The 13951-nt window shown below is 40.7% G+C and overlaps 1 protein-coding gene across 1 annotated transcript in view; it reads right to left on the bottom strand.

The window, feature by feature from the left end:
* Positions 1–13127, bottom strand: part of FHDC1 (FH2 domain containing 1) — a 29192-nt gene extending 16065 nt beyond the window's left edge. The window contains exons 1-3 of the mRNA XM_069493473.1: positions 12630–13127; positions 4373–4434; positions 3610–3712 (exon numbers count right to left, since the gene is read on the bottom strand). Of these exons, the coding sequence (XP_069349574.1) occupies positions 3610–3712; positions 4373–4434; positions 12630–13127 (663 nt within the window). The remainder of the gene's footprint in view (positions 1–3609; positions 3713–4372; positions 4435–12629) is intronic.
* Between the last annotated feature and the right edge of the window lie 824 nt (positions 13128–13951).

Here is a 13951-nt window from a genome sequence, read left to right as displayed (position 1 = left end):
GGCTAAAAATGTTTATGGATTTCAAGAGAAGGGTGATGGAAAGACTATTTAATTTAAATGCCATGTATACAGTTCTTCGTTTTATTTCAAAATAAGATTTATGGTCATTAAGAGGGATTACTGTACCTTCACAGTGGTAGGGAAGTAAAAAAGAGAGGTGAACAAACCCTATAATTATTATGCATTCTCATCGTCATTATCAAAAAGCATTTATTAAACATTGTTAGGCATAATTTTGTTGGCTGGGCCAAGACACACTCATTATGACCCTGGCTGTGCCCGGTTTTTGTCCTAATAGAGCATGCTCCTGGAGCCACAGGTTCCAAAGGGCAGGCTCCTTCATACTGTCTAACTCCAGTCACAAGGCCTGGAAATGCAGGATTTCCCACCAATGTGGCCACCCAACAGACGACCCCTGGGCTTCCTCCCTGTTCTTCCCCTGGCGGCAGGAGAGTAAATGAAGAAGACAGGAAAGAAGTAATAAAAATGTCCAGAGGAGGCAACTCAAACTGCTTCCAGAGAAACAGCAAGTTTCTACCAGCCCCAGCCCTGACACTGAGGCAGCAGACCAGGAACCAGCAGACTGGGTGAGGGCCCTCCGGTGTGGGAACACTGTGCCGGACAAGAGCACACTCCCAGGCCTTCATTTCTGGGTCCACCTTCTTCCTCTGCAAGTGTTAACCACACGTTTGAAGAAGGATGAACAAACATGACAGATAAAAAGATTTGTGGCAGAGGGCAGAGAAATTTCTGACAACCTTGGCTTCGGTCCGCCTGTCAGCTGAGAGGGCGGGAGAAAAAAGGGGGCTGTTTCCGTTCATATTTTTCAGCGCACTGATAAGATTACAGTATTATTCAAGTGACACTTACACTAGTACTTTGTGATAGCAGAGGTGATGAAAAGGCTGGGAGGTGAGTGCAGTGGAGGTTTTGACAACCTTTGCCCTTCCTTCCTCCAAGGGAGGCAGTGGAGTGCTACAGAAAGGATGCACTGCGGTGGGGCCAGAGGGATCAGTGTTCAAGTCCACCCTGTCCTGTATCACCCTGAAATCATGTGACTCCAGGCTACTTATGGCTAATTCATGGGAGCCTCAGTTTCTCATTTGTAAAATAGGGAATATAATGTTGCTGCAAGGATTAAATGAAAAATACACAAAAGAATCATTGCTCTGATTTATTCACTTTCTGTGTACCAGGCACTAGGCTAAACACCTTAAATATATGATCTCATTTCACTTCATTCTGCCCTGTCCGGTGCCTGGGACATGCGGGCACTCAATAAATGTTTAGTCCTCACTTGTGCTAAAAATGAGTGTACAATGTTACACCACCAGCTTAGCTTAGTAACGTGGTTACGCAGGCACTTAAGCATCCATTAGCATATTTCTGCCACATTCCTAAACCTCTCTTCCTTGGCCCTGCCTCCTCCTTTGCTTCATCCTACAACCTCCATCCAGAGACTCAGACTCCAGGGTTGGCCCTGGGTCCGGGTGGTGCGGGAGCCACAAAGCATTCACAACAAAGCCAATCTGTCCTTGCAGCGGGCATCAGTCCCGAGGTGGCTTTGGCTTTCCCTGAGACGCTTCCCACAGCACAGATATCCCAGAGTGTTCAGGGAGAGGCTCCCAGCCGGGGACTGTCAGGGTGTTCCTGCTGAAGGAAGCTTCCAGTTGAGTTTGGAGGGTGTGGTGAGCTGAAGCTTAGTAGTAATGTAAACAAGGAGGAGGAGTGTGACCGAGCTTGTCAGATATTCAGACTGATGGCCTTGCAGCAGGAGGGTGAGGGGAGGAACAGCTACAGCCCGGTTTGGTGGCTGGGAAGGCCTTACAGGGTCCCACCATGTTTCATCTCCGAGGTCAGCTAACAGGTCAGCAGCTACCTGCCTGGGGGTGAGACAGACTCAGGGACTTGGGACAGCATTTAGGTGGGTTTTTGTCATCTTGTCCTTAACATTCTTCCTTCTGAATTATATCCCACACACAACTCAAAAAAACCCAGAATTCTTTTAACATGTGAGAGGTTTGACAGCTAATTTGACTCTCTGAAAAATCCCTTTGCGTTTTCTAATCACCTTTCGAATGAAAAATGAAGATATTAGGAACATCCTATTCAGTTTCCCACCTCTTCACGGCATGAAGCTGGCAGCCTCCCTCATGTCTAACTTTCATTTAGTTAGCAATTTAGAGCTTTTCAGAGCACTTTCACACGGGCTATCAAATTTGATCCTCACTTAAAAAAAACCCGATGAGGTCAGTTAGGAGTGGGTATGCAGAGCGATCCTAAGGAGGAGTCATGAAAACAGCCCAAGTGGGAATAAGGTTTCAAGAGCAACTAAATCTTTTTAAAACTCTAATCAGTTAAAACCTATCCATCCTCATGAAGATTTTGGAACTCCCAGTCTTTGTATAAAAGAAAGACTAAGGTCTGTTCAGTATGTACGATCCAGGGTAAATTATGATTTAATGTACCTTTCCTTTAAGACTTTAAGACCCTTTACTAACATTAATAATTGCCATTAATTAATCTTGGCTTAGGTTAATTACACTTAATTTGCAAACAGAAAACTTGAGATAGAAAGAGTGCCCCAGGTTATTAGATATACCTAGATAAAACTAGAGACTCTAGTTACTCACTAACATCCTAAATTTGACATTGTGAGTTTAACATTAATCAATGTAAAAGAAAAAGTACAAATATATCTCTCTTGTTGTTATTAATGGCACTAAAGTCAAGTTCCATAAATTATGTGTGGGAAGAAGAGTGGGAAGGGGAGGGAGGAGTCAGAAGTGTGTGTGAAGAGGGTAAGTTATATAAGAAGTCACCCTTTATTTTACTTATAAAAAACTTTGTAAGATTCTATATTATTTGTTTACAAGCACATGCATTTGTGTCATTTCTTATTGAATTTTTTTTAAGAAATTTCTGTTCAGAAATAAAGGACAATATCCCACTATTGGAAGATTTTATATTACTGTTATTCTGTTTTTTCCTATTAAGCTACTAACCATTCAACAATTCAGTTAATTTAGTTCAAACAAAATAAATAACTTTATATTATGACACTATATTGCTATCACAACAATTTTCACCTTTGAATCAACTATGTAGACAACATTTATGAACAATTTACCTACCTCCCCAAATTTTTAGAGCATCTTTATTCAAAATGGTTTTCATTTTTTTTAAAAAAGTCTATGTATTGTAAAATAACTTGAGTAAAGGTCATCTTTAGATGATGGAAAAGGAACTGAAATGTGTTGAGCTCCCATGTGCCAAGAATCACGTTAGATCCATAACTAGGGTTTAATCATGTTGACAATCCAATGAGGTAAGCGTCATTATCCTCCTTTTACAAGTGAGGAAACTAAAGTTCACAGGACTTAAGAACCTTGTCCAAGTTTCTCAATTAAGGGTACAGCTTGAAGTTGAACTTAGATTCTCTGACTCCATAACCCATGTTCTTTCTACTGGGTTACTTACTACTTTTATTGTAAGAAAACTGGCTCTGGGTAGGAGAGTGCCCTTTCCAGGTGAGTTTTGACACTCCTAAAAATATTAAGCTTTTATGATCACTCCTAACACCCAAACCTCACGCGCCAAATTCCTTACCTCTTCTGACTCTGGCAAAAGCTTAAGAAATTCTCGCAATGTCTCTGATCCATAATGCTCACTCTTTCCTTGATGAATGTCTTCTACAATGGACTGAGGAGACCTTGAAAAGATAATGAATCACATTCCATTTCACGTTTGCTGGAGTGCCAAAAGAGACACAAACCAGTGGAAATTAAAACAAATCTCCTCCACCCTCTTCCCCATCCCGCCTCCTTCCCAATCTGGCCCGGTGGTTTTGTGTCAATGCTCACGACAGCCCCACTGCTGGGAAAGGGGGACCCTGACACACGGCTTCAGAGGCCCCTTCACCCAGGGAGCCATCCTCGGTCATTCCAAAAAGGTTGAAAGCAACAGACAAGCACTGGGGGAAGAAAAATAACCCCCTTTGGTCTCATTGGAACCCCTGCAGAGCTCTCTCCTTTCTACTTTAGAACATGTAAATTCAACCGTAAATCCAACCCCCACTGAAGGAGCAGCACTAAAGATGAATCTATAAATTCCCTGATGTGACAGGCTTGAATGGACACCCTGGGGCAATTCTCCATAAACTTCAAGCCACTACTTTATGTGTTCATGAAGGAAAACTGCAGAAAGTGACAGACCCTTGCAGACTCAAGTCATGTGTCTGAGAAGGGTCTGAAGATGTGAGGAATGAGTTTCACTCCTATTAGAATTAGAATTTTAGCTCCGTCACACCCACAGACTTTGATACTGACAGTATGGATATGACTAAAATTTCAAAAGTGTGCAAAAATCTTACTTCTTAAATTGCTTAAGAAATATTCCAATGTTCATGCTCCGTTTTGCGTCCAAGATAGTAATCTGAAAAAAATAGGGATATATAAGATTATTAAAGTACAAAAAAAAAAAAAGAATTGGAAAAAAGAAGAGAATGAAAACCTATCAAAGTACAACACTGATTTTTAAGAGAATAATTCCCAACGTGTAAATCTGGTGATTAAATTGATAGTCCTAGCATAGTTTTACAAATATTAAAATATTACCATCTCCCCAAACTTTCTGCAATGATATTTCATCAACTGTAATAATAATACATATCTATTTTAATATTATATAACTTATAATATATAGATGGTCCCAACTTAACGATGGGACTTAAGATTTTGACTTATGGTTTTTCGACTTAATGATGGGCTTATCAGGATGAAGCCCCATCTAAGTTGAGGAGCATCCCTACAGCTGTCCCTCAGTATCCACGGGGGACTGGTTCCAGGACCAGGACACCCTGTGGACACCAAAATCTAAAGATGCTCCAGACTCATATAAAATTGCATCGTATCTGCATATAACCTACACACAATCTCCTGTATTCTTTAAATCATCTCTAGATTACTTATCACACCTAATACGATGTAAATGTTATATAAATAATTGTTATACTATATTTTAAAATTTGTCTTTTTTTATTGGTGTATTGTTATTTTTTATTGTGTCTTTTTTCAAATATTTTCGATCCCTGGTTGGTTAAATCTGAGGATGAGGAACTCATGGATGTGGAAGGCCAACTGGATAATATATGTTTAAAATTTTTTAAATTTAGCAATTTCCTCTTAGACTAATATATAGCCCACACTTCAAAGCCTCACTTTCAAAATGTAGGTCTTAGCATAGCAAGAAGCACATGAGATTTGAACTGAAAAAGTAAAAAATAACTCTGAAGATATTGTAGAATGATTCCCAACCCCAATTTATGGATGTAAAAGAACCAATAAGGTTATTTTCAAACACATCATGAAATATTCATTTTTTTTCTAAAAGAAAGATGTCATTTTATTGAAAAAGACTATATATGTCCAATAGCCCTTTAAAGAAGAAGTAAAGAAGTGTCCTATATTTTATTTACTCAGAATTTTAAAAAGGAAATTCTTGTGCAATGTGCATTTCACCAAGTCTAAGATGCATAATTTTTTTTGAATTTTTAACACCTCTGGAATCAAGGTGTGTCTTATAATACATGGCATCTTTTGGTTTAATGAAATATAATATAGCTATTTTAACACAGTGTCAAAACTCAGATTTTGGCTAAAATAGTTTTTAACTGTTTAAAATTAATAATTTACCAGACTAGAAATAAGAACTCTTTTTTGGTTGTTAAATACAGAAGCCATTTCTGTTTCTGGAAGTAAATATTCAGTTATGTGTGGAGGAAAGATAACCTTAAAACTGCTGTATTTTTTTCCATTTGTTTTTGGTAACGGGAGACTGGCTAAAATAGGAATGTTGTCATAATGCTCTTCCTTTCCAAATGTATGTAATTCATTGTGAACAAAAGAGAATCAGGTTTCAGACTAAACTCCTGATCTCTGGGTCTGTTTCTGAGTTTACAAGAAGCAACAAGACTGTTAACCAACATTAATATCGCTTCCTGGCTGTAAGGTTAAATTTTTACAAGAGTATGGTTGCCTTCTTTTGAAGACTAATCTTTAACAATCACATTATTTACTAATGTAGGGTTTACTTCATCTTAACACAATCACCTGCCAGCCATAAAATAAACTCCCAAGCTAAAAAAGCAGACTCCTTATTGGAATCCTACCCAGGAATTACAGTTCAAGTTCAGTGTGAAGGAGGGAGGAGGAAAGAAAGGATGAGAATAAAACCTGCCAAACTCAACACCCTTTAAAAGCTCATACCAAAAAAAAAAAAAAAAAAAGAATCTCAATTTATTAAGACAGAAAACTGTGTTTTTTACAATTCATAAATTAAAAGGCCACAGTGAGAACACATACATTGCTCCAGTTATATACACACCCAAAGAACTTCCTCTGCCTTCACTTCTACCTAAAATGGGGAAATAACTTGTTTTATATTTCTCTCATTAAATTGCCACCCTCTGCTATATTTAACCCTTGATTGCAGCATCCTTCTACCTGCCCCCACCCCCCATGTCCCAAGCCCCACCCCTCAACCCTCTGGGACTCTGTACACTTGGCCTAGATCCAGAGCTATTGTTGGAAAAGCCAGGGAGAAAAATTACTCTTATTAACCCTATATGACAGACAAGGAAACTGAGCCTCAGAGATGTCATTATTTAACTTTCCCAAGGCAGTATTTGAACTGAAATGTTAGCCTGGGTTTCTATGATTCCTTCTCACTCTAGTTGCTATGAGTTTTAGTATCAGTGAGCTTCCTAGAGAGATGTAGCAAATGTTCCCCCACCAGCCTGGTATGCACATTGGGAGTTTTCACCAGGAATGGGGGCAGATTTGTAGAAAGCCCTCCATACTGCCTGGCTAAGTCCCCTGCTGACCCCAGAGTTGTATGTGTGAAATGACAGATAGGAATCATGTTCTCCCCAGGCAAGATATCCTCCAAGAGCCTAAGCCCTGGCCCTACAGAGCAACCCATCCACCTCAACATAGAGGCAGCCTCAGCCTGTAGCAGTTGTCTCTACAGCTCAAGCTGTGTTTCGGAAACCGGTCACCATTTAACAGAGCTCAATGGTATTCCTAAGGAAAAACCTGGGCTGGCCAGGACCCAGCACCTTGCAAGGAAAACAAAGGCCAGCACTTCACCCAAACAACATGAAAATGAGACAACTGATAACACTTAGGGACAGTCCCACTCTCTCCTGGCATCTTCAGATTTTCCTGGTGCACGAGGACACTCTTTCTCTACTTTATCCATTTGATCCTTCTAAAAAGCTATTATAAAAGTGACTGTTAAAGTCCTTTAAAGAGGGTTATCACTACACATGTAAATTAGCTTATCTCACTTCCCAAATGCCTGCTGTCTCTAAGCTGGGCCATTCAGAAATGAATCCGTGTGGGATTGGCCAGTGTTCCAGAATCACTCAGAGCAGTGGAATCTGCACATGGGATCCCAGTGAGACCTGTTAGCTGCACAAGCTGACTAGTCAGAGACGAGAAATTGCCTAAAGAATGGGGATGAACAGAACCGGCCAGTGAATGAGCTGCATCACTCCCTTCCTCCCACCAGTTCTAATCAATTGGCAATCTACTCTTCTGGTCACAGCAGGACAGGCAGGACTGCCACTGAGGTCAGTGCCTGTAACAGCAGGCACAGTCCGCGTTCCAAGGGGTTCATTAGTTCTTCCACTAAAAGTCCTATCGAAGAGCAGCAAACAAGGGAGCTAGAAATGTAAGGTAATGTAGGGTAACGCGCTCAACCCACTTCAAGGATTTCCCTCTGGGCTGTGAAGGGGACCTGGGCCATCATAATCGTTTCCCCACAGACTGCCAGGGTGGCCGGGCTTGTTCTGATGCCCTCTGAGACAGAGTCAGCAGTGCTCTGCTACTCACCAAGGGGAGCGAATGGCTACCATCCCTCTTGCTACAACCTCCAAACAAGCTCTCCTAGTTTCTTCCACAATTCTTGTAGTTTCACCTGGTATCAATCCACTACAAAATCTGCCTCCCATATTCTCAAAGGAAGAAAAAACTTTTTTTTTTAAGCTGGGTAAAATACAAATAACATTTACCATAACCATTTGGAAGGGTACAGTTGGGCAGCATTAAGTAATTAAGTACATCCATCACCATCCATCCATCTCCAGAATTCTTCACGTCTTGCACAAGTGAAACTCTGTATCCATTAAACAATAACTTCCCATTCCCCTCTCCCCAGCCCCTGGCAAGCACCATTCTACTTTCTGCCTCTGTGAATTTGGCTACTCTAGGTACCTCATATAAGTGAAATCACACAGTATTTGTTCTTTTGTGACAGGCTTATCTCACTTAGCATAATGTCCTCAAGGTGGAGGAAGAAACGTTTTAAACCACTTTTGTTTCCGTATGTCAAAGGGAGCTTCTCAAGCAACACTACATAGTGACTAGTTCAATCCCACTTCAAATTCTGAGGCACAAAATTTTAAAAGTCTCCCTCTGTGCTCCAGCGTGGACTTGGCTTTTGGTTTTTCATAGTTTTTCATTTTCTTTTTTATTTTTGGTTGGCTACCAGTTGGAAATTGTTCTTCTCCCCATTCTGGGAAAAAAAATGAAAATCTGGTCACATTTTTTTCCAAATATATTTCAAATATTCTATCTAGTTCTACAGTTTTGGATTGCGAATGTGTCCCGGAATTCTAGAACATACTGGGATCATAACAAATTGAGAAAGAATGACAGATACCTGAATTGCAGTGTGGGAGCATAAAACATTACTTCTCATAAATTTAGAAAAATGAATCTTCCTTCCATACCTCCCTTCTCTCTTCCTCTCTCCTTTCCTCTTTTTCTGATTAGCTATTTGAGTTATTTAACATTTCATATATGGTCAATGTAATATTGCCACAGATATCACAGTGAATGACCTCAAGTGTTCCAACATTTGTGTTTTCTTTGAGAGTTCTGATCTGTTGATGCCTTGTAAGCAAGTTCCTTTGAGTTCTGTCCAGTTCAATAAACTTTCATTTTCTTTGGAGGATTCCAAGTGGCCAAGACATATCTCTACCCTTTCGCACTGGCCAAACTGTAGAGGGAGACACGCGCAGCCCCGACTAACACTGGTGGGAGGCTCTGGGGGGACTGAGGAATGTCGGTAACAGATGGACAGGGAAACTACGGTCTTCTCAGGGGTAAGATCAGTGTACTCTGAAAAGGTGAGTTTGAGCTGAATCTTTTTATTAGCATCCTTAATAATATATCTTTATTCCTAATTACTTTATTGCTTTTTGTTATTGTACCATCACATCTGTAGTCTTTTCAAGTTAATTTTTAGTTTACAAAGATACAAGGATAATATTTCATAATTTTTCATCCCTACTAAATGTCCTAATTTACTATTTTAAGAGTTGTTCTTTCTAAGTTCAGCCATGCTCAAACCCAAATCTTCCCTGTCTCCTGGCAAATTCTTCCTTTGGAGTATAACGGAACTTATTTGTAATGATTTATGAGCCCTTTAAAGTATAAGCCAGTCACAGAATGTTAGGCTGTGTCCGTAGGAGGTTATTGTATTTCAAGGGGACAAATCTGATCCTCAGCACATTTGAACCTCCAGGATTGTGGCCTGTGTTGTAACGTGCTGATGCCACGTTTCGAGGCTCAGGATTGGTCCCTCTGCTGACCATGTGGCTGGGGGTTATTCTCCTGTCTAAATAGACAGACGGTGACCACTATTACTTTTGACCCTGGACTCTCTCTACTTATTGCAGTGAGTTGGAAGATTTATTACTGATCCTTGTCAGATTATAACTCTGCTGAGTTATAACTTCTTTAGAAGAAAATCTAAGGAGGGAAGGAAGTTGCACGTACCATATTCTTTTACTGGAAAAAAGTTTATATACTACTTCAAGCCAGGTGGGAAATAACATGAAAAATTGAAAATAATTCTGGCTAACCTCTGTTATGCAACAATGTTACCTAACATGCATTTAAATGGATCAGTCTAAACTACTTATCATACCTGAATACTGAAGAGTTGATGAATTAGATTATCGTATGATACACAGTCATGGTGATTTAATTTTTCTTTCTAGTATGCTGTCTCTCAGATTAGGATCTACAAATGTTGAAAGTAAAGATCTTTGTACACCCATGTTCATAGCAGCATTATTCACAATAGCCAAAATGTGGAAGCAACTCGACTGTCCAAGGACAGATGAATGAAAAAACAAAATGTGGTACAAACACACAGTGGAGTATTATTTGGCCTTAAAATTGTGACATGTGCTACAACATGGATGAACCTTGAGGACATTATGCTAAGTGAAACAAGCCAGTGACAAAAGAAACAATTACTGTGTGATTCTACTTATATGAGGTACCAAGAGCAGTCAAACGCATAGAGACAGAAAGTAGACTGGTGGTTGCCAAGGGCTGGGGGAGAGGGGAATGGGAAGTTATTGTTTAACGGATACAGAGATTCAGTTTTGTAAGATAAAAAGAGTTCTGGAGATGGATGATGGTGATGGCTGCATGACAAAGTGAATGTACTTAATGCTACTGAAATGTACACTTAGGCCGGGCGCGGTGGCTCACGCCTGTAATCCTAGCACTCTAGGAGGCCAAGGCAGGAGCATCGCTTGAGGTCAGGAGTCCGAGACCAGCCTGAGCAAGAGGGAGACCCTGTCTCTACTAAAAATAGAAAGAAATTATCTGGACAACTAAAAATACATAGAAAAAAAAATTAGCCAGGCATGGTGGCGCATGCCTGTTAGTCCCAGCTACTCGGGAGGCTGAGGCAGAAGGATTGCTTAAGCCCAGGAGTTTGAGGTTGCTGTGAGCTAGGCTGAAATGTACACTTAAAAATGGTTAAGATGGTAAAGTTTATATGTATTTTTTTTACCACAATTAAAAATAATTTTGAAACTATTTTTAAAAAATAATTAATTCTTAAAAGAAGAAGTTAAATTTTAAAAAAGTAGAAATCTACCTACGATGCAAGGGTAGAAGGAGGTGAGAAGAGAGACATTTTTCCCTGAATTTTAGATCTGGCCTGGAAATGGACATTTCTGCTTCTGCCACAGTTGGGAAAAGATGCCACACTCCTGCTACTTTCCTCCCTGAGTGGCTCTTAATCTCTCTTTAATTCACAAACATGAAGCAGCAAGTTCCCCCGTAGCCCTCTGGAACTTTCCCGATTCACAAATGATGCCACCTAGTCTGTCCTGCCGGCTGCCTCCCCAGGGACATGGTGAGCTAACCCCCTTCTGTTACAAGAGCTGCCCTGAGACATGTGCCTCATTTCCCACCATTTCTTCAGTATTCTTGCATTTCAGTAAGGAGAGCAAGCAGACAATGGTGAGAAATGACCTACTGTACAATAAAGAACCTCTGTTGGGAGCTGGGGCAAAGGCCAGGGTACTGAGGAAATGACTTTTTGCTCCTTCCAATATTGAAAGGATACTCTAACAAATAAAAGGACTTTGCATAAAAGGAAGAGACAAGAAAGCCTGTGTTCAGCACTGAAGGCACTAAGGGTTCTCTTGAAGATTTCCTTCTCAAATTTATTTCACAGTTCACACTTAATTTTAATCCCAGTGTTCTCTGCATTTCATAATAAATAGACTCTTGGCTATTTCAACAGGGGATCAAACAACCAGCTTTAAGGACCCCCAGGTGAATTAGTGGAGAGAAGGAGTTTACATGAGCCAGAAAGAGAAAAGAGGTCAATATTGTCAGCACAAGAATTCAATAACGCAGAGAGCTGCTACGTCTTCCCAGGGCCCTGCCCACTCTCTTATCTAGTCAACTCCATCTTTGACCTATTTTCTCTGCTCCTTTACAACAGATTTTTAAAAATGATGGATTTATGTTGTCTTTTTTTCTCCTCTTTCTCTCTTTTGTTGTTTTTTGGGCAACATTCTTTCCTTTTAATCCTTAATTTCCTAATTATTTCTTCTGGCAAGTAGAGGTTTCTTAATTTACTTTCATGTTTTGAAACTGACTGTATCTACAAATGCAATTTTTGATTCAGTTTCTATAATATATGGAGATCTGTAGCCCTGGGGTCATGCTTTCATTTAACTTCTTATACTTTAATAGCTTTATTTATTTTCTCAAAGTAATACATTTAGTGTTAATTGAAACATGCTTCCTATAAAGTCTACCTGAAAATAGCTTTATGTTTTGGCTCTCTGGAAATCTCTGTTCCACAATGGTCATAACTTAATTCAGGATCTGAGGAATGAAGACCATCGAAAGACTTGTTAAAGAAAAACCGAAGAATAAAATAAGGGTAAAATCCTAAGGATGGATATTAGTTGATGTTATTGAATAAAAGGCATTTTGTCCCAGACAGCTCCAGTTCATCCCAGATAACCAAGTTTAGGAACTCAGCTTTTTGTTTCAACAGATGCTAACAATAGTGGACTTGAGCAGAATTTCTCCACCATGGGAACCCTCAGCAGATGTGCTAGACAAGGCAGTGCTGAGGGGCCAAAGACCAGTGCCCCAAATAGCATGTTCTGTGCATGAGGTCTGGGAGGATATGGCACACACACTTACACTTCTGCCACACTCGGCCCAAGCTTATCACATAAGGCCCTGACAATGCAGTCAGTGTGTTAAGGATTATCCCTCCACGTCCATTCTTACCTCTTCTCGAGTGTCCCTGAAGGATGAGTTTAAAGTTCCTCCTCTCCTAGAAAGGGAAGACTTGGTGGGGTCTTCTTGCTGCCCAAAGAGCTCCTCGATGGTCTTTGTATCGATTTGGTAGTGATGCTGCTGCCTGGCTGCCAAGGTCCAGATGTTGGTTTTGCCACGAACTTGCTCCTCTGGAATGGTTTTCCAAAAAAAGCTTCTCATCCGCTTTTTCTTACCAAGGTGGCTGTAGCCGTTCATGTGAGAAATTGGGGGTGGTCCTGGAGGGGGAGGTGGGACAGGAGGCCCCCCAGGTAGTGGAGGTGGTAGGGGTGGAGGGGGAGAAGGAGGAAACCCCTCCCCTAAATATGGACATGGTGGAGGTGGAGGGGGTGGAGGAGGAGGTGGAGGAGCTGCTGGAGGTGGTGTTTGCCCAATCATGAATCCAGCTGCCGTGGCGATAGTCCCATTTTCTTTATCACTGACCAAGGAGACACAATTCATAACATGCATAGTACTGCTGTCTTCTGAGGAGATAATTTCTTGACCTTGGGGAAGCAGACACAAACATCAAACTTGTGTCATACTTTTTCGCCCGCTATCTGCTGCCACCAAAAAGGGCAACTGTGCTGCAGGTCATCTTCCAAACCTACCAAGACAAAACAGATGTAAAAATCAGTACAGGCAAACGTTTTCATACCAGCTTTTCCCTTCAGAGGCTAGTGTCAATCGTGCCATATTAGTTGGATATTAAGATCAGTGAGGGGCAACATCCCCCAAAGTGCATTAAAAGGAATTAATACTTTTCTAAATGTGAACCAAATTTTACTGTCTGGAAATACTGCCTAAGCAGCACCAGTAAGTCCAATTTGGAAACCTTCCATTAATCAATAAAGAACACATTTATTGAGAGCCTATAGGTTCAGCAAGTATTGTTCACTTCATGAATAAACTACTTGTTCACTAACTGGTTCATGCTCTTCAGGCAATGGATACCCAACCCCTAGGGAAACTGCCCAAATTGCTGAAGCATTAGGCATTAGTGACCCTGCCTTTTTCCAGTCTGGACATGTTTCCTACCAATCAGTAGGTCAACAGGCATCTTCTACCTTGTACAGAACAGGCAGGGCATTTGGATGACAAAATTATGGCCTAGCTCATTTCCCTGGGGTCAGGGCCACCAAGTTCCTTCTCTACTTGGTGATGTGGCTTCTCTTCAAAGAGAGTAGAAAATGGCAGATGTGAGGATTGAAGGTTCCAGCTCTAAATCAAGCTTTACTTTTTACAATTTTAGACAAGTCACTTTGCCTCACTAGACTTGAGTTTTCCCATTTGTA

This window comes from Eulemur rufifrons, chromosome 18 (assembly GCF_041146395.1).
Source record: "Eulemur rufifrons isolate Redbay chromosome 18, OSU_ERuf_1, whole genome shotgun sequence".
In the NCBI taxonomy this organism is placed as follows: Eukaryota; Metazoa; Chordata; class Mammalia; order Primates; family Lemuridae; genus Eulemur; species Eulemur rufifrons.
The sequence above is the reverse complement of the archived record's forward strand: the minus strand, read 5'-3'. Positions and strand labels throughout refer to the sequence as shown.